Below are 27,242 nucleotides of genomic sequence, written 5' to 3'. Positions count from 1 at the left end.
CACTAGGATCATACAAGCAGAATGATGTTCATCTGTTCAGCACCAAACACAGAGATCTTTACACGTACTTTAACTCTGGAGCGAGATAAAGAGTACAAAATGCACAAGTCCTTCATATCTTTTTCAGATAAGCTAACATTTTAATGCTATAATAATGAGATAGACCTATAACTTAACAAATGTCTATAATTTCAATGAAATTCACTATGTAGCACACTTTTTTTTGTGAATCTCAAATGAGCGTTTAATAAAGTTTAAGAAACTGTTTTAACCGTTCTGCTTTGTCGTCATTATGAAGGTTTGTTGCACATTAGATTTATTTTAATTTTACCTTAATATGATTTAACTAGTTATTAGGTTTTCATTTAAAATTAAACTAAAGTTTACCAGTAGGTGGCAGCAAGCCACTAAGAGAGAGTCGCTGAGTCATTTATTCATTCGATTTTGCTTTATTCAATCAATTTTGCTTGGGACATTTGTGAGTAAAGCGTCCTGTGTGTGACATACTTTGTGAAGCCATCAATAAATCTTGGGGATTTCTATTTAAACAAGCATGAGTTGTACTGGGGAGGGTTTATTTAAGGGTGGGTTTCGTAACATATGCATTTGGAGTTTATGAACTAGAGATTGATGTAATGTTCACAGCGTGTCGGTCAGCGAGTAGTTCCTCTTCCGCCTGCAGTCGTCTGGCCGCTCGCTGAGCTGATAGCAGATCATGCACCAAACACTGTCTTCTGGAGCAATCTGAACACCATTACTAGTCCTGAACGGCCGAAGTGCACATGATCCTAGACACAAGAGAGGATATGAGGACATCTGATCATTTCCATACGTCAAAATATTACTGATAAACCAGATTCATGCTAGCTAACCGCCAATTAATTATTGTTGATCTGTTCGGTAAAGTGGGTTAGCAATAATATCTGAAATCGTTTGCAATTCATTCGGACATTCACTCACTCACGAGTGGAATTAATAAAACAGTCCCGCGAATATATATTTGCAAGTTTGCATGTCAGATTTTGAGTTTTTTTTCTTCATATTCGGAGTTTAAATCTCAAAAGATTTTTTTCGCCATAAATGTTTTTTTTTTTTTTTTTCTCGCAATTAGAATTAGAACGGGGAAGTCGTGGTCTAATGGTTAGAGGATGGGATAAATGCACTAATTCGGAGTTTGGGTTACCATACTTGTTCACGTCACTTCGTTATTATGACTTTTTCATTTCAGAATTGTAAGAAGGTTCGAATTGTGAGATACAAACTCACAATTGTATAAGGAAAATTTGCAATGACCTTTTTTTATTACTACTTTTTAAAAACTTTTTGATAGTATTTACCTACAATCCATGTGCAAATATGTTCTATATGATTCTTGTGTTAGCGATCAAAATGCTGTTTATTGCGTGATGCGTTTGTGAGTTTCTCTCGCAATTTTTACATTTTTCCTCTGAATTCTTTACAGCTCCAAATGCAGTTTTTTTTTCATTTACATTACATTTATGCATTACAGATTAAGGGGCAGTGATAATATAAAAAGATCCTCTTGTTATGACTGTTCTTATGTCATGAGGGGAGCGAAGTCTAAGCGGCTCGTTTTTTTCACATGCTTGCCTGGAAAGGCTTAGCCTACCAAAACAAAGTTACTGGGTTGTCCCTTTTTACCTTTTCTGGGATGGTAGATGCACTGGGGACCCGATTATAGCACTTAAACATGGTCAGATTGTCATAATATGCCCTCTTTAAATCTCAGAATTGGGAGAAAAAAGTCTGAACTGAGAGGTATAAAAACTCGGAAAAGTGCGAGCACAATTCTAAAAAAGTTGGGACACTGTACAAATTGTGAGTAAAAAAAGGAATGGAATAATTTACAAATCTCATAAACTTATATTTTATACAATAGAATATAACATATCAAATGTTGAAAGCCAAATATTGGCTCGTTTTGGATTTCATGAGAGCTACACATTCCAAAAAAGTTGGGACAGGTAGCAATAAGAGGCCGGAAAAGTTAAATGTACATATAAGGAACAGCTGGAGGACCAATTTGCAAATTATTAGGTCAATTGGCAACATGATTGGGTATAAAAAGAGCCTCTCAGAGTGGCAGTGTCTCTCAGAAGTCAAGATGGGCAGAGGATCACCAATTCCCTCAATGCTGCGGTGAAAAATAGTGGAGCAATATCAGAGAGGAGTTTCTCAGAGAAAAATAGCAAAGAGTTTGAAGTTATCATCTTCTACTGAGCATAATATCATCCAAAGATTCAGAGATTCTGGAACAATCTCTGTGTGTAAGGGTCAAGGCTGAAAAACCATCCAGACGCCGTCTCTTTCAGGGAACACCTTGCATTTTCCATCATGACAATGCCAGACCACATACTGCATCAATTACAACATCATGGCTGCGTAGAAGAAGGATCCGGGTACTGAAATGGCCAGCCTGGAGTCCAGATCTTTCACCCATAGAAACATTTGGTGCATCATAAAGAGGAAGATGCGATAAAGAAGACCTAAGACAGTTGAGCAACTAGAAGCCTGTATTAGACAAGAATGGGACAACATTCCTATTCCTAAACTTGAGCAACTTGTCTCCTCAGTCCCCAGACGTTTGCAGACTGTTATAAAAAGAAGAGGGGATGCCACACAGTGGTGAACATGGCCTTGTCCCAACTTTTTTGAGATCTGTAGATGCCATGAAATTTAAAATCAACTTATTTTTCCCTTAAAATTATACATTTTCTCAGTTTAAACATTTGATATGTCATCTATGTTGTATTCTGAATAAAGTTCTTGACATTTGAAACTTCCCCATCATTGCATTCTCTTTTTATTCACAATTTGTACAGTGTCCCAACTTTTTTGGAGTCAGGTTGTATTTTTAAAGTACTTATAATTCACTGATGAATCAAAATCGTTCGTGCATCCGTGATGAAGATACTGTTTATTGCTCGATGCATGCAGCTTGTGAAAGATATCCATTTAGCCTACCCAAAACTGTATCATAAAAGTTAATGGGAATATTTTGGATGGAGGCCTTTCGTCCTACTTGGGAAAGACTAGAAATGCTCCTAGCCAAGATATAATGTTTTTACATGCTGACTACACACAGCTGAAATTTTGGGACAAATCATAGTTATGATCAGTTTGGGGTTGTTGATGTGGTTGTAATGCCCTCTACTGAACTCCAACTGCACTACAAGCTCATCTGAGAGATGCAGAATGACCTATGATGAAGTAAGCGGTCACACTGAGGCAGAGGATGATGAGGAAGATGGTCCCAGGGCCCACGTCCACCAGCTCACATGCGTTCGGACACACACAGGGACTCTCCACCCAAATCTGCAGGGGTCTGTCTGCACTGAAGCTCTGGCTGTGAGTGATGGAGTGATTCGGGCTGCACTGGTAATGAACCACAGTTTGAGGCTCGCTGTCAGGAAACACTGATAGAGAGACAAAGGTCACAGAGGTCACCGAGGTCAAAATATATGCCAGATGTTCTCTGTTGCTTTCAGATAGCTTTAGATTTACACTCATGACATTTTTTAATGATCCTGAGAAATTTCTTTACTGTTCAAGATTTGCTTTTGGTATTGTTAGCAGGATCTTTATGTTAATTAAAATCTTTTTTTTTTGTTACTTGGAATGAAATATAAATTTTTTTTAGCTTATTTTAGTTAGCTGTCAAGACCACATTTCTCATTTTACTACAAAGTAAAACAACAAAATTTAAAACTAAATTAATTATAATAAATAAAACTAATGAAAACAACATTGCACTATACCATAGACATAAAAAAAAATTCTTATTAAAATCAGAAAATATTAAATAATATCCAATTTAACTGCTGTAAATTTTAAATGCATAAAGTATTTGTTGTCATTTTTTTTACTTTAAGTGGCATATAGATAAGCTCAAAACTACAGACATGATCTAAAAGACAAAATTTAAATTCATTTTGAATTGATAACTTAATATTAAATAAAATGTAAAATAAATTACTGTTCGTAAATTGACCAATAAAAACATATAAATACACACATATATATATACACACACACACACACACACACACACACAAATATACATATATATTTTAATTCCTTTAAAACTAATAAATGTAAATTTAATTTAAAAGAGCATTTACTTTTATTTTTCAATTTACAAAATCTGTTTAGAATATCATTGTACTGTTGATGACACACTGAATAAGAGAATCTGCTGAAAGCCTTTAAGTTAAGTGAATAATTAAAGACATGCTTGAAACAGTTACTTACCAGAGTAAGACACCGTGAGAGTTTTCTTTGATTCATTATAGCTGAATTTATTGCCCTCATGTCTGCCATAGTTCACGTACTGATTGATGACCCTGTTGTCCTGATGAATCCTACAGAAACATATATATGTGACTCAGGAGCACAAAAGCAGTCGCAAGTCTCTGGGGTATATTTGTAGCAACAGCCAAAAATACATTATATGGGTCAAAATTATAGATTTTTCTTTTATGCCAAAAATCATTAGGAGATTAAGTAAAGATCATGTTCCATGAAAATATTTAGTAAACTTCCTACCGTAAATATATCAAAACTTCATTTTTAAATTACTAATATGCATTGCTAAGAAATTCATTTGGACAACAATAATAAAGGTGATTTTCTCAATATTTAGATTTTGTTGCAGCCTCAGATTCCAGATTTTCAAATAGTTGCATCTCAGCCATATATTGTCCGATCCTAACAAACCATACATCAGTGGAAAGATTATATATTTAGCTTTAAAGAAATTGACTTGACTTCTGACTGGTTTTGTGGTCCAGGGTCACATATAACATCATGTCTCATCCCAATGACAGATGATATATAAGCTTATATCCAGTATATTTTCACTAAGCAAAAATGATTTTAAATGTGATGAACTGACCGTATATTGACACAATCAGCCACATCGATGCAGTCGCTGATGCTGAAGTCCTCGGGCTGTGAGAAGGGCAGACACGGGCTGAAGGACAGCAGCACATCTGTGTTTCCCACCGCTGATGGCAGGGGTTTGAGTCGCTGGATGAACCCATCGTCGTCCGCCACTGAGACCAGATCGATGAGGCCTGACCCGTCCCGCATCAGACATTTACACCGATTCACTTTAATACAGCCGCTGTGCTTCAGCTCGGACGGAGAAGCAGCTGCTGTGAGGCCTAAAGAGAAACAAACCACAGTCAGAACAGAGAGACCCATCACGTACTGAGTCTGAGCACTAACTAGCACTGCAGCACTAGTCAGTTAACACACTACTGATAATAATGCACATGAATGTGTCAGATTCCAGCACAGCTCTAGGCCAACAACAGAACAGCTCATCATTACAAACTCTGTTTATAGTTATAAAGTGACTATATATAAAATATATTATATATTACAAACTGTATTTACAGTTAGTAAAGTGATTACATGATAAAAAATATATATTTTATATATTATTAACTATTTACAGTTAGTAAAAGTTAATAAAAAAATACGTATAATAGTAAGAAATATAAAAAATATATAATTTACGAGCTAAAATTAGTCATGATTAGGCCTACATTGTATAATATGTAATTTTATAAAATAATATATAATAGTATAAAATATACAAAGTTTCTATATTGCAAACTGTATTTGGCTAATAAAGTGATCACCTTAATATAATTTAATAAAATAGTATAAAATATAAAAACTTTACAGTACAAACTGTATTTATTGTTAGTAAAATGATTACATTATACTACATATTTCTTTGAAAAAATAAACAATAGTATAAAATCTAAATATTCTATATGTTACAAACTGAGCTACCTACAGTTAGTAAAATGATTTTATAAGACTGTAATTCATATGTTTTTGCAGGTATTTTGGGGGATTCATCAGACAAACGTAAATATTACGATGTTTAGAAGAAAAAAACATTATGATTCTCCAGCTAGCAACATTTTAACATTATTTCTGAATGTTTTCTAAACGTGTTTTTAAAATTAATTAATAAATTAAAGTGTCATTATTCAGGTGTAAATTATTAATATTATTAATTATTGCAGCAAGGACACACGTGATACGGCGCAACCTCACGTGATAACTGTTACTTTTCTCCGCGCTGCTGTGATGGACCTATTGTGGTTAGGGATATTTATAGTAATTTTATAGAGTTTTCTATTGGGAGATTTCTATTTGTATATTAGCTAATGATCTTTGGAGTTAACAGATTTAAAAGATTATACTCTTCCCAGCACAAATGTTTCCAGTAAGATCAAATGCTTTCTGAAATTTGAATGCGACTCAATGGAGGATTGTATTCGTAGCCGCTCAGCGCCCCCTACAGGAAGAAAACAGCTTGAGTCTTATAGAAACCGTTCGCCAAGTCCTCGATTTTTACTCCGGGATATGACTACTTTAACATTGTAGCCGCGGGCTGAGGCGATCCCAATAACGTTAATTTTAATAAGTTTTACCGGGGAAACCCTCCAAAAAAACGTGTATTTTACCCCGTGGAACGCGATATTAGTTTTGTTCTAGTTTTGAGCAGCGATTGGGAAGATTTGTTGTGAAAGCCTGGCAACCCTGCGTTGGAGCGACAGAAACATATTACACTGGCTTCAGCGGAGCACCTGATGCCGCGAGACACCCTTCGCGGGGATTCCGCCTCTTTTCCCGCTTACAATATGGATTTCAACGTGAGGAAACTTGCTGCAGATGCTGGAATATTATTTTCACGGGCTGTTCAGGTAAAAACGGGCCGTTTATGGATAAATGTAGGAGTTTAAACCTAAATGCGGCAGAGTGTCGGTGACAGTTGATGTAACGTTACAGCGCGTGACACCCGCGTTCACACAAAACACGAAAACAGTTTTCACAGATAAAATCACAAATGTACTTTTAGCCGAATTAAATATAGTTTACAACATAATTAATTTGGGTAATGTAGTGAATGTTTTAAAACAGCAGTTAAATGGTGACATCGATTGATTTAACCTGAGGCGTATTTAAATGTATTTGGCAGTTTGCAGTTTTTCGATGGTTACGTTACAGATTAATAACAGACGTTACAAATTTAATAAGTAATAGTTTTAATATTTCAATTACGTTATTAAAGTAATGTGACTGATTACATTACGTTAAAAAACGTCACTCAACACGGATTCATGCCAGGTTTTGAAAATCCTTCATTTGAATTAAGCTTATAGTAATTTAACAAAATCAGACGTTAGCACGTCTTATTACTTGGACATCTTTTTGAGGTTAAATAACGTTATAAAATTTAAATCATAAAATATAGGTTAATACGATACTGTTTTTGAAATCAAATCTTGCTTTGGAAAAAAAAAGTTAATCTTAATCTTAAAAAGAAAGAAAAAAAAATACACTCCTGAAACATTGCTAACTCATATTTTAAATCTGTGTTTGTGTGTGTAAATATTCACAAGTATCTGTACCATTTTTTCTCAGTAGCTGTAACAAATTACAGTTACTTTTATTTTGTAACTAAATTGTGTAATTGAATTGCATCATGTAACTAGTTACTCCCCAGCACTAGCTGTTTGTTATTATTTTGATGTGTTTGCTCTCAGGAATATGACCGATTCTTGTTGATTTAGTTTACCGAGGAGAAACTGGGACAGGCTGAGAAGACCGAGCTGGACGCTCACTTTGAGCATCTGCTGTCCAGAGCTGACTGCACCAAAAACTGGACCGAGAAAATCTACAGACAGACTGAAGTCGTTCTTCAGCCGAACCCTGGTGAGCAGACGCTCGTGACCCGGACACACTTCATATATAAGGTCATACTTCTTTGGGACACCTTCAGCATGTTCTGGAGTAAATATCTGATGAAGGCTTTGATCGAACATCAACTACTGTGTGTGATGAAAATGACATTATTCAGCTTTTTTTTTTTGATATTATCTTTTTATTTGGAAAGGCAAAATCCCATCACATACATTAATTACAATTTTTGGCATTCAAGTACATAGGCAGGGATGGATTCAGAAAGTTTAGATGAGTTGTCTATATTGCCCTTCTGAGTATTCCTTTTACAGACATTACTTATTTCAGTTAGGAACAATAACAAAGCAGAACAGAACCGGGATGCGCACCACTTCAGGTACTTAAAACAACACAAAGAGGGCAGGTCTACACAAAGCACAAGTACAGTCAAATGAAATCAGATCTGATTGGTTTTACATACTCAGTCCATTTGGTCCAAATCTTATAAAAAAAATCTTTTTCAACTTTGAGGGAAAAGGATATCTTTTCCATAACATAAATCTCATATACAATTCCAATCCATTCATCAATGGTGGGTGGATCTACTTTTAACCATTTCCTCGTAACAGATTTCTTACTGGCTGCTAATAGTATTGCCAGCAATTTTTTATCGTTAATATTCCATGTTTCGAACCCTATATTGCCCAAATAAACAGTTTCACATTTGAATGGTATATTTACATTAAATACATTGTTTATATGTTTGTGAATCTCTTCCCAATAAGGTCTAATTATCTGGCAGTCCCAAAATATATGGAAGTGGTTGGCTCCATTAGACCCACAAAGTCTCCAACAGGCATCTCCGCTACCCTGATATCGTTTCTGAATGGGTGTGATAAAGAATCTTGCAATGTTTTTCCAGCAGAACTCCCGCCATGTGTTTGACCCGGTTGATAACCACTGCAATTGACATATTTTCCCCCAGCTCTCCTGTGTGATCATCACTTTCAATTCCCTTTCCCATTTCTTCTTTATGTACTCCGTTTTCTCTTTTTTAGATAATTGTATGATATTGTATATTTTGGAGATAATTTTGTTGCTTGGTCTGGGTTTAATTAATGATAAAAATACTTCCAGGAACCCTGACTCATCTGTTCCTAACACCCCTTTAAGATTTTCATTAAAATGATGTCTCACTTGCAGGTACCTAAAAAAATCATCTTTTCCCAGTCCATAATCTTTTTGTAGGGTTTCAAAACTCTGGAATGCCCCTTTGTGGATAAATGAATAATAAGTAGTTAAACCTTTTGAGATCCATATCTTAAATCTGCCATCGATTCTGTTTGGAGCAAAGTCTGAATCATAGGCACACCATCTCATAATTTTTGATGCTTCTCCTAATCTGCAAGTTTTGACCATTGTCTGCCAGGACTTCAGAGAGCTGCCTATTATAGAGTCGTTCGGGATTTCCTGTTCTTCTAATAATTTGTTATCACTTAGTAGGGCTGTTATTGGGATTCTGTTTAACATTGTACTTTCTATTTCTTTCCATGCTGCAGTGTATGTTGGCGAACACAGGCAGACTAAAGGTCTCAGTTGGGCTGCATGGTAGTAGTCCTGTAGGCACGGAAGGCCCATTCCACCCTTCTCTTTTCTTAATTGCAGTGTCTTAAATTTAATTCTGGCCCTTTTCCCTTGCCACACATATCTTGCTATCAATCTGTCCCATTCTAAGAATTGTTTAGATGGTATTTTGACTGGCAGACACTGAAAAAGGTATAGTAACCGTGGAAGAATATTCATCCTGATTGATTCTATCCGGGAGCTTAAACTTAAAAAGGGAATAACATTCCATCTATGTATATCAGATTTTATCTTTGAATTTAATGGGCCGTAATTGATGTCATACAATCTTGAGTAGTCCTTAGGTAATAAAACACCCAAATATTTAATGGATTCCGCATCCCATTTCCAATTGTACATGGTCTTAATTGAGGATGGTGGGTCATAATTAAATTTTAATATTTGAGTTTTATTGATATTAATTTTATAACCCGAAATGAAACCAAATTCCTCTAGTAATTTCATCAATTTTGGGAGTGTCTGAGTAGGTTGTGTTATACTTATCAATAAATTATCAGCGAATAGGGCCAGTTTTTGCTCCCCGGATTTCATTATTACGCCCTTTATGTCCGACCTCTGCCTAATCAGTTGACTCATGGGTTCTATAAACAAGGCAAAGAGGAGCGGCGACGCACAACACCCTTGTCTCGTTCCTCTTTCCAGAATGAATGAACTAGTTAGATCCCCGTTGATTTTGATTCTAGCCGTTGGTTTGTTATATAGAGCTGCAAATGTGTCTATTATACTCGTATGGAAACCAAATTTTGAAAGTACTTTATATAAAAATGACCACCTCACTGAGTCGAAAGCTTTCTCTGCATCCAAACTTAATATCAGTGTCTCCAGATTTTGTTGTGTGATTTGTCTCATAACGTGCAGTGTTTTCCTGATGTTATCTTGGGTCTGTCTTTGTCTGACAAAGCCAGTCTGGTCCTTATGTATTAATATTGGTAATATCAGTTCTATTCTTTTAGATAATATGGAGGTGAATAGTTTGTAGTCGTTATTTAACAAACTTACAGGACGGTAATTCCCACAATCCGATTGGTCCTTCCCCTCTTTAGGTATGACCGAGATCATTGCCTCCCTCCATGAGGGGGGATATTTTTATTTTCTAAAACCCAATTAAACGTTTTTAATAATGTTGGAATTAGTTGATCTTGCATTGTTTTGTACCATTCTGTGGGAAAACCATCGGTCCCTGGAGACTTCCCCCCTTTCATTCTCCTGATTGATGATTGAAGTTCTTCTTTTGTTATTTTAGATATTAATTTTTCATTTTGTTCATCCGTGATCTGTGGGAGATTAATTTGGGCCAGAAAGGTATCAATCTGATTGTCATTGCTTGTCTGTGGTTGGCAATATAATGTTTTATAGTATTCTAGGAAGCACTGCTGGATTTTTTCCAGATTAGTTTCTATTTCATTTGTTGCAGAGTTTCTTATTTTGTGTATAGTTCTATCCGCTTGTTGTTTTCTTAACCTATATGATAAAAGTTTTAGTGATTTCCCACCTACCTCATAGAATTGTTGCTTTGTGAAAAGGAGCTTTTTTTGAATTTCTTGAGTATTTATTTCATCTATTTCTTTTATTAGTTTTTTAATCTTATGTTTGTTCTCATCTTTGAGAGACTTTGCATGTTGTTTCTGTAGTGTCTTCAATTCCTCTTCCAATTTTTTAAGTTTTACTCTCTTAATTTTTTTCTCATATGAGGATATGGATATTATTTTGCCCCTAATCACTGCTTTTAATGCATCCCAGAGAATAGGTGGGGTCACTTCTTCATTTTCGTTAATGTCCAAGTACAACTGAATTTCATTTTTCAATTTATCTTTAATAACTGGGTTATTCAGAATGTTTGAGTTCAGTCTCCAGAGGGTTGATTTCTTCTTATTGTTCAGATGGACTGACATATAAATGGGACCATGGTCTGAAATAGTGCTAGCTTTTATTTCACAATTATTCACCTTACAAAGATCTCCTTTAAGCATAAAGAAGTAATCTATGCGCGAGTAGACATTGTGAGCAGGTGAGTAATGCGAGTAGTCTCGGCTCGTCGGATTTATCTCTCTCCACACGTCGACAATCCCCACTTCACGCAACCACGTATTTAATTTTCTGTTAATGTTTTTGGCGCCAGATTTCCCATTTGATGAGTCAATTTTCGGATTTAATCGTATATTAAAATCTCCACCACTTATTAAAATCCCTTGACTTTTTGTTGTCATTAGATCAACTATATGTTTATAAAAGGACCAGTCACTGCCCGGAGGAACATACACGTTAAGGAGACTCATCACAATTCCTTCAATTTTACCCGTAATCATAACAAATCTGCCTTCGGTGTCCTTATGTTCTGATATGTGTTCGTAATTTACAGCACCGGATATCAAAGTCGCCACTCCTCTCCTCTTTCCCGATCCATGGGAAGAAAAGTAAATGTTTAAATCCTGATTTATTCAATTTGGCATGTTCAGTATCATTAAGGTGTGTCTCTTGCAAGAAAGCTACCTGAATTTTATCCTTCTTTAATTTTGATAAGATTTTCCCTCTCTTAACTGGATTGAGTATCCCATTTATATTAAATGATGCTATCTTTAAAGACCTATTTTGCATCTATGTGATTCCCCCTTCATCTCACTCAGAAACTTAGTGCGCTTCCCCCTCCCTGCAAGAACCGGCAGGGAATGAACGACTAACATATTAATAAACATAAAACCGAACATTTGTCCGTGTGACTCCCTATGTAGGGGTCTGATAATTTGACCCTGTTGAGCCTCCCAAGGTGGCTCGAAGGGAAAATTCCCCCTCCTCATTCCGGAGGGAGAGGCCCTTACCTGTAACAGTCGCATGGAGAAAAAATAAAGTCAATAAAATAAACAAAAAATAAACAAAAACGGGGTCTAAGGATGAAAAGTTAGTCCCGAACGAACCAGTCAATCCTGCCACATAACTCCTCCACTACTTACAATACAGTTCAAGAAATTTCACAATTAACTCCGTTGTCCTCGAACTTTGGCTTAAATCCTTTAGGTCCCGGAGGGGGCCGGTGATGATCTCCTGAAGGCTCGGAGTTTCTCCCTGTAGCTTGCATCGCGTCCGGCTTTGATTGTATCCTTCCTCGCTCGCCTGTCTACTCTTTTCCAGGATAATCGTTGCACCTGTTCCATGAGTGTCTCCGGCGGTCTGGTGGTTGTTGTTACCGTGTAGCCTCTTCTCCGCAGGTCCTCTGAAGCCTCCTCTACAGTATCGTAGGTTTTGGTTCCGTCGCCGTGTCTCACGCGCAGCCTGGCTGGGAAGAGGGTCTGGAACTGAACTTTATTTTCCTTCAGCACTTTGCGGATCTCTGAATATTCTCTTCGTTGTTTGAGTATCAGAGGTGGATAGTCGTGGTCCAGGTTTATATGGTTTTCTTGCCAGGTAAACCCCTTCCTCTGCCATGCCTTGCGGAGTAATGACTCTTTTGTTTTGAAACTTAAAAACTTAATTATGATGGAGCGTGGCGGCGCATCCGTCGGTGGCTGCGGTCCCAACGACCGATGAGCCCTTTCAATATGCAGGCCGGGCATGTCATCAGTTAACTCGAGACCTTCTTGGAGTAAATTTTCCACAAATGAGACCATCGTTGTTGATTCTTTTTCTGTTCCCTCCGGTACCCCATACATCCGTATGTTATCACGTCTGGAGCGACTTTCCAGATCCAGCAGCTTATCATCCAGCTTGGTGTGTAGCTTTAGCATAGCAGTGATGACTTCCTCTGTGTTTTGGATCCTCTCCTCTGCTTTCTCAATTCGCCCTTCTGCCTCGTCCAGTCTGGTATTCACCTTCACAATTTCTTCTTTTATTTTCTCTAATTGATCTTTATTTTCCTGGCGAAAATCCTTTAGTTCTCGCAGAATCAGTTCCAAGTCGGCCATTTCTCCACGTTGTTTGCTAGCTTAAACCTATTACTGCTAACGTTAATGTTGCTGCGTCCCGTCTTTCTCACCTCTTGTCTTCGGACGATTTTTATTACTCTAAGTGGTGTTATGGTTCTTGTCCCCTTGTCTGTGTTTTCTATGAAATTATTTATTTGTTTTGTATTGGGGAATTTATCTAATTGCACTGGCTCAACCGGGAGCTCTCTCTCTATGCGACCATCTTGGACGATGTTCCAACCGGAAGTCCTCTATTCAGCTTTTTTGAAGAAAAAAAAAAAAAAACCTAAGATATTATTTGGTTATCAAGTAAAATTATCCAGTTTGCTAGTGCCTTTGAAAATTTCAATGCTTTAAAAAGAAAAATTATATACAAACAATGAACAAAAAAGAAAAAAACCCCCCCAGAAAATTAGTTTTTATTTTCTAGCTTAAAGCATTCTTTTTTTAAATTAACAATAGAATGGAGGTAAGTTTAATAAAAAGCAACATTTTGATCAAAAAGCTTAGAAAATTGTTCTGGATCCTATTCAGTTCAATAATCAAAGCATAGATGCAGTAGATCACTTCCATCAACAATCAACCGTTAAAAATTGATGTAAGTCCTCTAATTAAAGGCTCCCAAATGTATTTATGTGTTTGCAAGTAGGCTTAAAGTTCTTTAAAAAAACTACAAAGTAACCCAAAGTGCTGAAGTATGTAATTTTTGCACCTCCATCGTGTTTTTTCCTTTAGTTTGTTAAAAGTGTCTAATCATCGCTGCATGTCTCGGTCTAGTGTTGCAGGTGGTTTTGATGTTTGTTAGTTTTTTTGATGTTTCTTTATTTGTCTGTTTGTGCGCCAGGTGCCCGCATCGAAGAGTTCCTGTATGAAAAGCTTGACCGGAAGCTTCCTCCACGTCCCACTAATGGAGAGATCTTAGGACAGTTCATGCTGGAGGCGGCTAAGGAGTTCGGACCGGGAACACCGTACGGTAAGAATCCAAACTCGGGAGTCTGTCTGATAATACTCATTTGGGCTGATAATATCGAAACTGCTGATGTGCGAGCAGACATTATTGATTAATTTAAATTATTATTATTTGTATTCAGTACTTTTGCATCTTTTTAAACCTCAGATTTGGTTTGTCTGTGTGCATTTTTGGAAGAAAAGGTCTGCCAAGAGTAGGCCTTAATGCTTGATTTATTTTGTCTGTAAGAGTTGAAAAAGCTGAACTCCATTTATTTGGTTCTGCTCTTAATGTAATTCAATCCCCCTGTAGTAACATTATAAGCCACTGTCTGTGTTTGTCATTCTAAAGGCGGCGTACACGGTTAGCATGGGATTTTCTTCAATCGTGTGGAAATCGTGTATGCTTGTATGGTTGCGGCTCGTATCATGTGCAAGGAATTACAAGCCAAACAGAGTGTCTTACGAGCACTTCCCTACCTCCCGATCATTTTTAAACATGTCTAAAAAGTTCGTGAGCTATTGGCTTGACTTCGTGACGTATGTGCGGTTGAACGAGCCGATTTGTTGATCTATCTGAAAGTTGACCAATCACGAATAGGAAAACCACAGAAGAAGAAAGACGAAGACGGCAGCTCCACTGCGAATGTGGACTATTGACCAGGAGGATAAACTCGCTGAACTCTGGCAGGAACAGCAAGCGCTTATGCTTTCTGAGCTATTAGAAAGTCATTATAGGAAACACATTTTTCAAAGCAGTGGTTTGTAATGAGCCGTTTGCAATCAAAACAAGACCTGTGACCCGTTTTTGAGTTTTAGGTGTGTTTTGATCAGGTTGCACACAGCTGGAAACTAAAAAACATTGCTGAATGCAAATAAAACTGGATTAAAGTTGATTACAGTTTAAGGATGAAATTAACAATACATTTCTGCCGAAAAATAAATATACTTCTTGATGTTGCGGAAAAACACTTCTTGTATCAACATGTTATTAATGTCAAAAAGCCTCAAAGGTCAGTAATTTGGTCCTAAATTCATCAACAAAATCACAGTAAAAGCATGTTAAAGAAAATATGACCCTTTATAGAAACTAATATTTATCTCCAACCAGTGTTATTTATTTTAGTATCATTAAGATACTATTTTAGTTTTTTTGTTAATATTTTGAATTCGTTTTCATTTTTATATTTTCCGTTTTTATTTTTATTATTATTTATTATTATTATTATTATTTATTTATTATTTATTTAGAATTATTTAAATTAAAATAAAAAAAATTAATTTAAATTTAATTTTAGTGTATTTAGAATTATTTTAGTGCATCAAATGAAAATGAGGAATAATGCTTTGGCAACTAGCTGGAATAAATTAAGTTTAAAGTATCTTACGTTTTTATTTCAATTAAAGTGTATTTTATTTCAAGTAACGTAAATGATTTTTTAATGGTTTTAGTTAACTATAATAACCTGCTTCCAACTTTATCTGCATATTCACATAGGGCGATATACTATTTGTAAAATGTAATTCTACAATATCCAAGCTGTAATGTGCTTAATGCATCTATAAAGCAAGAAGATAAAATGATATTACAAACATGTTCATCATGATTTTTTGTAAAGCTGCTTTGAAAACAGTGTGTATTTTTAAAAGCACTATAGAAATACATTTGACTTGATTACATTACATTTGGGTTTGAATGGATAATATTAGTAAAACGCCTATAATAAATGAAAAAAAAAAATGAATTCCAGTGCTGAATTTTATTCCCTATGATAAATGCTTTTATAGCTGTGTTTAGCTGCCACTTGAGAAGCACAGATAATAGATGCATGGATTGGAGAGAGAACCGTGTGCTTCATATTTGTCTGTTCTCAAGCTAAAGTGCACTTAGTGGTTTTAAATGGCTTATTAACGTCCTGTGGCTGACCACATGCTTTCAGGATGGGCTGTAGTGTCAGTCCATGGAGATATACACAGTTTATCTCTGTAAGATTACATTTAAAAAGCATGCTATAGTTTTCATGTAAATACATTTAAAATGTGTCCAAATATCTAAAATCGAAATGTGTAAAGTCGAGCCTAACAGAAAAGAGCTTTAGGCATTTCTGTGCAGTTTTGCAGATAAAAGCACACAGACTGTCCTGTAAAGAGAGGCATTAATTATTGATTACAGCTGCTAAAAACTGTACATGATGGAAAGTTTTGTTGCAATTTCTTTTAACCCCGCATCATCACATTAGGTGAAATTAGCCCTTTTTTTTGCAAATCAGCAGATTAATTTTTTTTAAGATGTGTTGTTTAATGCACTTGATTCATCTGTGTTGGAAATTAAATGGTTTCTGTGGTAATTAAGTAATTCAAGCCACACTGTGGCCATGTAGGATGCACCCTGATCAAAGTGGGCGACGCTCAGAGAGAGTTTCTGCAGTCCTCATCCATCAGCTTCCTCACACCCCTACGCAACTTTCTGGAGGGTGACTGGAGGACCATTTCAGTGAGTTTGACTCTCTTGTGGCAGTAGATTTGCACATGATTCTGATGCATTGAAAAATGTTGTCCTCCTCGCAGAGAGAGCGGAGACTCCTGGAGAATCGACGCTTGGATCTCGACGCCTGTAAAGCGCGACTCAAGAAGGCCAAAGCAGCTGTAAGACTTACCTACCCTTTTCTCTCTGCATTGTTCTTTTCTTTTCTTTAGGGATGGGAATCATAAGGGATTTAGCATTTCTGATTTTGGTTCACATTCCAGCATTCTTACAGGAATAGGTCAGACACAAATTAAAAAATTTGCTGAAAATGTCCTCGTCTTCAGGTCATCCAAGATGTAGATGAGTTTTGTTTCTTCTCGTGACGTAAGAAATTTAATATTCCATCAATGGATGCTCTGCAGTGAATGGGTGCCATCAGAATGAGAATCCAAACAGCTGATAAAAACATCATAATAATCCACAGCACTTCAGTTCATCAGTTCATCAAAAAACATATCCGTCATTATTGCATTTTAACTTCAAACTGTGGTTTCTGGCAAAAATACAAGTCTGTAATCCATAATAACGGTTCCTTCAGTGAAAAAGTCAATTTCCTGTTGTCTCTCACATCAAAATCTCTTATTATGTGTATTTTATACTTGAATATTTGAATATTTGATTTCATAATTATAAAAGAATGTAACTAGTTCTGAATAAGAACTGATTCTCAATTCCCTTTCCTCTCATTTGTCTTCTTTATTGTCACGCTTTGATAACATCACTTGAAATATCTGTTTCTCGTGTTTGTTGTGAATATTAAATGATTTCTCACCTGTTGTTTGAACACTTATTGTTTGTTTCTGCTTTAACCTTCACAGTGTGAGGGAGAAGTGAGTATCGCAGTGTATTTCCCTTTTATGCTTTTTTCTGATTATTTACTTTCTTTGAATGACAATGAGATGAAGACCTTTCAGTTTTGTTCCTCATTTTTCATGCACTCCACTTAGCTCTTTTTTTGTATGATATGACGGAATTGTGTATCTGAGTAAACCATAAAAATACAGACTGAGAGAATGCATTGCAACAAGCATAGAGATTTTATTTATTTACTTTTTTATTTTCTCCCAAAAAGTAAAGGGAATCATTTAAATTTAAATTTTAGTATGTTTTAGTAATTATATGTGCTTTTATCATTTGTTTTTAGCTTTATTATATATATATATTTCTATTTAGCTTGGCTTCATTTCTTTCAGTTTTAGTAATTTTAGTACTTAAGCTTATTTCAGTAAGTTACATCTGAGGATGCATTGAATTTATGATGCTGCCTGTCACGACAGTCGACAGCGATGGTTTTAAACACAGAAACCAATCAAACCTTTCTCTGGTAAGAGTGAAAGCATGATAGAAAGCAGCTGATTCTCAAGTCTGCTGAATAAAGTTATTCTATCAGCGTCCTCTCGTGGCTAATATGTGAACAGAAAGTGTAACTTGTGATAATCCTTTCCATCATACCTTTATATACACCCACTCAAATTGCTTTGGGTTTCATCAATGCGTATGCAATGCATAATCCAGACAAAACTTGCGACATCTTTTTTTCATCATTCAGCAAGATCCAAAATCAGATGTTTTCATTCTTATATTTACTAAAGATCAGCTCAGTATCATCCAAATTTGATCAAACTTAACATTGTTCTGATCTTTGAATCTTCATCAGCTGTAGATCTGATGCATGATGGCTTTTTGAAGAGAAGGCATTGCTACTTTTTGTTTGACAATGACCAGCAGTTATCATCTTATAGTTCAATGCAGCTGATGAAGATAGTGCCAGTCAGTCTCTTACCTAAAATATCAGCTGTTAGTGGTTGTGTTTTGGCAAAAAGGGTGTATTTAAGTGCATTCTTGTCTGTTTCAGGCTGTTCCAGACTTTCAAGAGACCAGAACGCGTAATTATGTGCTGTCTGCCAGTGCATCTGCGGTAAAAACATCCTGTTGTCTTAAATGCCCGAGACGTACACACACACACACACAGACAGACAGACAGACATATTATATTTCCAGTATTAATATTCATGATAGACACAATCCGTCATTCATTATTCTGACATGCTGTTGTCAAATCGCATTGCTTTCCTACATCCTGAACATCCAGAAGTGTGATTCTACCATGATATAAATCTACATATGGAAGCTTATTTCCGCAACAGAATAAAAAAAATTAAAAGGGTAATTAAAACGGTAACTTTCTGTCTCACGGTCCAGATTTCTTTCTCACCATTCTGAGAAAAAAAGTAAATAGTGTAAGATATAAATTCAAAATAGCAAGATATATTACTCAGTATTGCGAGATACAAACATTCAAAATTGTGAGAGAAAGCAAAGTCAGCATATTTTTGTTTAATTATTCTGTAATGGAACCAAAAAAAAAAACAGAATTGCGAGATCTAAACTCAGGATTCTGAGAAACAAAAAGTCTGAATTGTGAGATTCTTTTTTTCAAGGCAGAAATATCCTTCCATAACTTTGTCCTTCTACATGCTTCACCCTTGTACAATAACCAAACTAATCACGTATTTTTCTACTTATATTTCACCTATTTACTCTCCTTTTATAATTATTTCTCCACTTATTTCTCCATTTATAGTTTGGTCCTCAGAAACAGCAACATTCTGAATTATAACTCAAAAGTGCTTTGTCTCTTTGTGTTCTGCTGTAATTAAACACAGCTTGAGTTTAACACGTCTTCTCGTTCTTCTCATATCTCCTGAACACTAGGTGGCACTGTGCCAAAACTGTGCAGGTACACTCAGGTCTCAGGCGTGCTCTTCAACAAATTTGTACATGCATTTTTCAAAAGTGGTTTGACAAATCAACTTAAATTCCATAACTTTTTTCCAGCATGGTCTGAAGATGATCTGAGCCCAGTTTTGGTGAAAATCTGACAAAAAGTCTAGGAAGAGTTCAAAAAATACTTTTTTTTTTAATATAATTAAAAATTGCAAAAATTCTTGACCCATAGATTTGTCATTTTCTGGTGTCTATTTGACTCTGCAAATAAAAGGAATAAAAGGGGAAAAATAATTTTGCTTCTAAACTTCAAGATGTATTAGCATAAACATGAGTGCAAATTTGTCCTGTTGGTGTTGCTAGTTAGTTTGATTTAGAGACCCCAAACATGCTATGGTTAATTTTGAGACTATCCTCTATCTGTGTGAATAATTTCATAACTTTCACACAAGTGGTTCTATGGGCTTGCATAGAATCAAGAAGAATAAGGAAAAACAGAAGAATAATAACAAGAACACCAACGATTACAATAAGTGTCTACAAACCTTTGGTGCTTGGCACCTAATCTTAGATATTTAAAAAAAAAAACTAATAAAATCATTTTAAACACAACAAAATTACTAACTTTAACTTTAACTTAAAAGAAAATGTAATGTTCCTTTAAAATTAAATTTGGGTGAATCTCATGGGAAAATGGGCATATTTCAAAATACAAATATTTCACATACAAAGTCAATGCAAAGATGCAAATAGAGGCGTATTCGAGAGCGAGTGACGCAATGCACAAATTCACTTCACGCTTAGTGTGAACAGTGTTTTTGCAAGTGTAATTTAAGTTCAAATGTAGCCTAAGCCTGTGTCAATTTTGGTCTTGTTTTCTGTCATGTGCAGGCGGAGCATGAATTGCGTGTTGCTCAGACAGAGTTTGACAGACAGGCTGAGGTCAGCAGACTCCTCCTGGAGGGCATCAGCAGCACACACGTGAGTCATGTTGACATGCATGCTGCATTAATGGCTACATACCTGAGCAGAAGCGCATGTTTGAATAGGTTAACATTATGTAAACAAGCCACTTTAAACTGATAACCCTCATTTTCAGGATGGTCTCAAAGGCTTTCATAATAACCCTCAAATATGCATGCATTGAAATTCAAAGAATAGCATTTCAAAACATAGTTCAAAGACTCTATGTAGATATCTGTTATCCTCATGCAAACAAATTAAGTGCAACCTGTGTTTGCACAGCATGCTGTGGGTTTTAAAGTGACAGGACGTCTTTTCTGTCTGCGCAGGTGAATCATCTGCGCTGCCTGTGTGAGTTTGTGGAAGTGCAGGCGATGTATTACAGCCAGTGTCACAAGTAGGGCTGAAACGATTCCTCGAGTAACTCGAGTTACTCGATTACAAAAAAAAGGCAAATTCCTCTGCCTCGAAGCCTCTTTTAATTTATTTTAATTCTCATGTCAGGTTCTTTCGCGATGATTTTTTTAACATGACACAACGTGTTTACGTCTCCCACAAAGCGGAAGGAGACACAAGCGCTGCATCTGAAATCTCATACTGCAAGGAGTCAGCAGTGTTTTGACTTGAGGGCGCGGGCAAACGTAAAGAGAACTTCGTGGTGTGTGTCCATTGCAAGATAGAACTGGCATACCACAACTAGGGCCCTATGATTTCCGCGATGCAGAAAACGCGGAGGGAATCGCGGAATCCAGTTATAAAAACGGAATTTACAGTTTACCGCGGAATGGCACGGAATTTGCCACATTTTGACTGAATTAATCAAAAATAGGTCATTGCACTTACATCAGATCAAGATATGGACTTATATCTGTAAATATTAAGCCGGAACAGTCGTATTTAAATATGAATCCTGCATGTTCTGCGTGTCTCTGTTGATGAATGGAGCAGAAGCGCTTCTTCCTTTATTAAACACACTGAAGCGCGCGTGACGCTCCGGTAATTTCAGCTTCTGCTGTTTCACTATAAGGACGTGAACATATGAACAACATCATAGCGTCACATCACATACACAGAACTGTAAAGGTACGTCAACCCGTCAAAATAAAAGTCTGGTTAAAGACTATTGTTCAGCAGAATGTACATTTCTTCCATGTTTTATTTTTAATAGTAAATCCCCTTTGTTTACCAAAAAGTTAGGTTAATTTTCAATAATTAAAAGATAAATTAAATGAATGTTTTATGTGTTTAATGTTTAATGTGCATCTCAGAAAATGCTTTATTTAAAACCACAACTGAATGGCACTTAAATGCACTAAATTAATCGGTCAACTTTCTTGTCATTGTTCACAGTACAAGCACAGACAGAGAAACAATGGGTAATAATTAAATGTTTATTTTTGATGTATGCATTGCATTCTATGCATTTAAAAAATAAAAAAAATGTTTTTCTAAAAAAGGAAACTTAGCTGTTCATTTTAAGAGACCCAGGAGTCTTATTTTGTCTTGCATAATTAATATTACACTTTAATTAAGCAAAAACACATTTTAACCGATTACTCGATTAATCAACGAAATTTTTGGTAGAATACTCGATTACTAAAATATTCGATAGCTACAGCCCTAGTCACAAGTACATGCAGGAGCTGCAGAAAGAGCTGGGCAGGTGAGCACACGTCAGATTTCATGCTTTTAGCTTATGCATGCGCAAAGTGACATGGTGCACCTTAAAGGAATAGTTCACGCAAAAATAAAAATTTGATGCAAAATTTACTAACCCTCAGGTCATCCAAGGTGTAGATGAATTTATGTCTTAGTTGGAATAGATTTGGAGAAACATTTCATTATGTTACTCGCTCTGCAGTGAATGGGTGCCGTCACTCCAGTCTATCAGTTAATGTCTTAAAAAGACAGGAGCTGCATTTGGTAAGAAACAAATCCGTGATTAAGGCGTTTTTAACTTCAAAGCCATCAATTCCGGCTAAAATAAGAGTCCCTAATCCATAATAATGCTTCCTCCAGAGGCATAAAAGTCCATCTCTTGTTGTCCCTCTCATCAAAATCCACCTATATGTTTGTTTAGAGCTATTTTGGCTTGTAAACAGTGCTTGATCTGAGCAGATTTCTATCCTGATTAAGACGAGAAAGCAATATTATGGACTCATATTTTAGGCTGAAGCACCGATTTAAATGTTAAAAGTAAAAAGTAAAAAATGACTTATTAGTTTTTTACAAACATGCTGTTTTTGGCTTCTCAAAATGTTAACCGATGATGTTCTTATCAGCTGTTTGGACTCTCATTCTGACGGCACCCATTCACTACCATTGGGGAGACACTAATGCAATGCTACATTTCTACAAACCTGATAAAGAAACAAACTCATTTTTATCTCGGATGGCCTTAGGGTGAGGACATGTCCTTATTATAAACACCTGCTTTACTTTTCCCACCCATCTAAACTCACAAGTCTCCACTGGAACTGCGAGCAGAGTTTGTCATCTTGTTAGTGTACACATTAGTCAGCAGATCCCTCATAGTGAATCAATCTTCTCTCTTTCAGAAGATCCCCTCACTCATTTGAGGTGAATCCCCACCCCGCCGGCACCCCATCAGAGCCATCTCCGCTGGAAACAGACGCTCTGCAGATTGAAGAAGTTCAGCCGCCCGCCAGCGGCACACACGAGGCCAAAGTGCTGTATGACTTTGACGCTGCAGACTTCAGTGTGCTCTCGCTGCGGGCCGATGAGGTGAGCAGATGTTTGATGGAAGATAAAAGGTCTGATATGGGTCTAAAAGGGACGTTAGGGGCTGTGAAAATACTGTATTATAATTGCATAACATCCTAGTTCATATTTCATGACCCATTCAAATTGTGATGGATAAAATGAGGTCCCATCCTAAATTATTTCTTATTGAAAATTCTGTTTCTGTTGAAAACACCACGTTAATTAAAATTAATGTTTATTATATTTCACATTTATGTTACAATTAAAGTATTTGTGAAAGGTTTGTCTTGATGATTTAATGCATTACAAGTTTTTTTTTTTTTTTTTTTTTTTTTTTTTTTTTTTTTAAGTAAAAATGGGTGATATATTGAATATTTAAATATATTTACATTGGGTTTGCTGGACATGTGAAATTAAAACTGTGAAAACAGTTGAGAACTTTGGAAAAAAAACTAAGTGATATTTTTTTACTAGATCTTTACGTGGTTTGGTTCTTGCATTAAACATTTTAATATATTTGGCTAGTGGCAGTTTGGTTGAACTGATTCTTTTAGGACATTTCTTCTGAATATTGTTGAATATTTAAATAGCTCGCTATAAAAACATTCTATTTACATATATTTATCCAATCAAATTGTGATGTATAAAATTAAGGCCCACCATAAATTCTTACCCAATATTCTGTTTCACTTGAAAATGCCACATTAATTTTATTTCAAATCATGAAAATGTTTATCATGTGTCACATTGATGTTAAAATTAAATGAATTGTGAATGTTTTTTCATGATGATTTAAAGCATTATAGTTGACACTGGCTAGTTTAAACTAGTGACGAACAGTGAAGAAAACATTAACAAACTAGATTTTTAATGTGTTATGGCTCTTGGATTAAACATTTTGTAATATATTTGGCTACATTCACCATTTAGTTGATCTGATGTTTCCTTTTAAGGCATTTTATTTAAATATTGTTGAATATTTAGAATGTTTGCTACAGTATATCGGTTTACTTGAAAAGCATTAAGATTCTAAATGTATTAATTTCTCTTCTATGATTGGACGATCAGCTCATCACTGTGTACACAGTGCCTGGAATGGACTCTGATTGGCTGATTGGAGAGAGAGGAAACCAGAAGGGGAAAGTGCCTGTTACATATCTGGAGCTGTTGAGCTAAAGAGGCGAGAGACACACACACACACCCACACACACTTTCCGCCTTTCACACTTAGCCATAAGCAAATAGAATCATGGACACTTATGAGATCAACCCATGCGTTTATCTATTTACTGAAAAGCAAGTATTGTGTGTTTTCATGCATGTCAAGGAGAAACTGATTGACTTGGCTTATGTTTTCTGTTTGATTTTAATATTGATCCATCCATTTTTATTAATACTAAAAATCGAACCCTTCTAAATTATTAAATGGTGGGATTAGTCACCATTATAATTCATAAACCACACACACACACACACACACACATTATATATTTTTGTGAATCAATTTTATATATATATATATATATATATATATATATATATATATATATATATATATATATATATATATATATATATATATATATATATATATATATATATATATATAAAATTGATTCACAAAATGCCTGAAACATCCGGTCACTGTGAACACAGATGTATGTATGTATGTGCCTGTTTTCTACACTAAAAACTGTTCTGTGATCAGTCAGAATGTGTTCGTTGCCCTCACTATACAGATAACAATCTTAGCTCGGCTTGTCCTGGAGCTGATGACATACAGTATATAAGCTCACTTTTAAACATTCAAAGCTCATCTATGGCCTCTTAGCTCTATCATATTTGCACTATTTGGTGACTTTGTTTACTAGCACATTACATAATGTCTACAGCAACACCGCTGTTATGAAATTTCTGTGGATTGTCCATGTGATGGAGATAAGAATATGAATGTTGATCTCCAGCCTTAAATTCTTTCATTCTTAAATTCAACAGTGCAATAATACCTGCTCATGCTCAGAATATTTACATTTGCTCTGCTTTAAGTGCCACTTAAGTTACTATTTTTTTTTAAATCTCTTCTAATTAGACAAAATGTAAACAGTTTTATTGTAACTATTATTGTTTTGAAATGAGCTGTTGTCACATTCCATTGTTCTTTTAAAGGAATAGTTCACCCAAAAATAAACTTTGTTTAAAATTTCCTCATCCTCAGGCCATCTAAGATTAGGATGAGTTTGTTTCTTCATCAGATTTGGAGAAATGTAGCATTGCATCAGTGTCTCATCAATGGATGCTCTGCAGTGAATGGGTGCCGTCAGAATGAGAGCTGATAAAAAATCACAATGATCCACATCCACACATGAAGATATTTAGTAAACTTCCTACCTTAAATAAATATATCAAAACGTAATTTTTAGTAATATGCATCGCTAAGAATTTATTTGAACAACTTTAAAGATGATTTTCTCAGTATTTAGATTTTGTTGCACCCTCAGATTCCAGATTTTCGATTAGTTGTATCTTAGACAAATATTGTCTGATCCTAACAAACCATACATCAATGGAAAGATTATTTATTGATTCATTTTGAAAAATTGACACTTAAAACTGGTTTTGTGGTCCAGGGTCATAAGTTTTTGGGCTTATATTGTGCTTCAGAATACAATTAATTTATGAAATATGCTTAAAAAACTCCCCTTCTACACTAAGCAGTGACCTTGAAATTTAGGAAAATGCAGGTTGTTTTCTAATTTTGATCTCCACTGTAGATTTCTCCAAATATGATGATGAAACAAACTCATCTACATCTCTGAAGTTTAGCAAATGTTCATTTTTGCTTGAGTTATTCCTTTAAGGCTCGTCTACTGATGTTAAATGTTTTGCTCTGTTTTTGTCTCAATAGCAACACTTGAGATCACAGCTATAGAGCAATGCATGAGTTTCATAACCTCTGAAATTATTCTGACTAATGTACTTTATTATAATAATAATAATAATGCAATTTTATTTATTTCTGTAGTGCATAATTTCTGAAACCCAAGGTTGCTCGATGTGTGTTGATTTAAAGCATACATTTATGCCATAATAAACTGCACTGCACAACCTGTTTTTTATGACACCTATTTATATATTTATTTTTTTTATAAATTTTAGACCTACCTTAGTTCAGAGTTTGGCTTCATAGCTTAATTTCTGTTTATTTTATTAGTGTCAAAGTGCAGCTGAACATTATTTAGATTTTGTGTTCAATGTGCTGTATTTATTGTTTTATTTTACTTCTGATGTTTGTATTTTTTTTATCTTTATTGTAAATCATTTTTGTTTCATGTATGTATAATGGCCAAAAACTGAACTTGTGAAGAAATGAACCAACCAACATGGAAATTTCTTTTCTTTTCTCTGTTTGTCATTTCTTGTTCTTCCAGCTTTTTTACTCTTTTGCTTTTTCATTGTATTTAATGGCATCTCTCCAATCTATGTGACAAGAATCAAGCTTAATAATGCATTTAAAGCATATATATATATAGGTTTCATGGTCTTTAGTGATCATTTAAACACACATATTTTAGTTTACTTTTTATTCAGTGCAACATACTTACATTAGGCTTCACACAAAAGTGCTTTTTACAAACATCTAGAGACTGTACACTTAATTCAATTTGTTGGCAATCATAGGTGATGGTAGTCTTTATGTAACCAAGTCAAGAAATACAAGGTTTATTACCAGTGACAGGAAGGACATTCATTTCCTGTTTCAGGAACAAATGCATGTTATTGAATGTAAATACAAACTCTATAAATGATTGACATCTGAAAGTACATATTATATAATATGAGTTAATAAAATCAGGGTTGAATCTGTTTAACATGAAAGACGTAAATATATTTAAATCCAACACTTTTTGCTTTTCATATGAGAGTCATTTCTATGGCTATCAAGGAGTTTCAGTTCTGCCTGCTTTTGCAGGATATTGTACAAAAATAATCAAATGTTTAAATTACGTTTTTGGACGTTTTGATCACTACAGAGTTTTCATGCTTCTATTTGGATGAGTTTTCATGACTATTATTACCATTTGCTT

The 27,242-nt window shown here is 35.3% G+C and overlaps 2 protein-coding genes across 2 annotated transcripts; one reads left to right on the top strand and one right to left on the bottom strand.

Annotated features, from left to right (window-relative positions):
• Positions 1–480: 480 nt before the first annotated feature.
• Positions 481–5,321, bottom strand: LOC132115269 (uncharacterized). Its single transcript, XM_059523648.1, has 4 exons — positions 4,916–5,321; positions 4,273–4,382; positions 3,222–3,437; positions 481–788 (listed from the first exon to the last, which is right to left on the bottom strand). Exons 1-4 carry the CDS (start codon positions 5,224–5,226, stop codon positions 640–642), a joined length of 786 nt encoding a protein of 261 aa, XP_059379631.1. The 5' UTR covers positions 5,227–5,321; the 3' UTR covers positions 481–639.
• A 1,338-nt stretch (positions 5,322–6,659) lies between these two features.
• Positions 6,660–24,350, top strand: LOC132115268 (endophilin-B2-like). Its single transcript, XM_059523647.1, has 10 exons — positions 6,660–6,749; positions 7,620–7,761; positions 14,113–14,241; positions 16,598–16,710; positions 16,785–16,862; positions 20,362–20,451; positions 20,763–20,830; positions 22,058–22,096; positions 22,992–23,178; positions 24,226–24,350. The coding sequence occupies exons 1-10, from the start codon at positions 6,687–6,689 to the stop codon at positions 24,331–24,333; spliced, it is 1,017 nt and encodes a 338-aa protein (XP_059379630.1). The 5' UTR covers positions 6,660–6,686; the 3' UTR covers positions 24,334–24,350.
• Positions 24,351–27,242: the final 2,892 nt, after the last annotated feature.

The sequence above is a fragment of the Carassius carassius genome, chromosome 34, assembly GCF_963082965.1.
Source record: "Carassius carassius chromosome 34, fCarCar2.1, whole genome shotgun sequence".
Lineage (NCBI taxonomy): Eukaryota > Metazoa > Chordata > Actinopteri > Cypriniformes > Cyprinidae > Carassius > Carassius carassius.
This window is presented reverse-complemented; position numbering and strand designations above follow the sequence as displayed.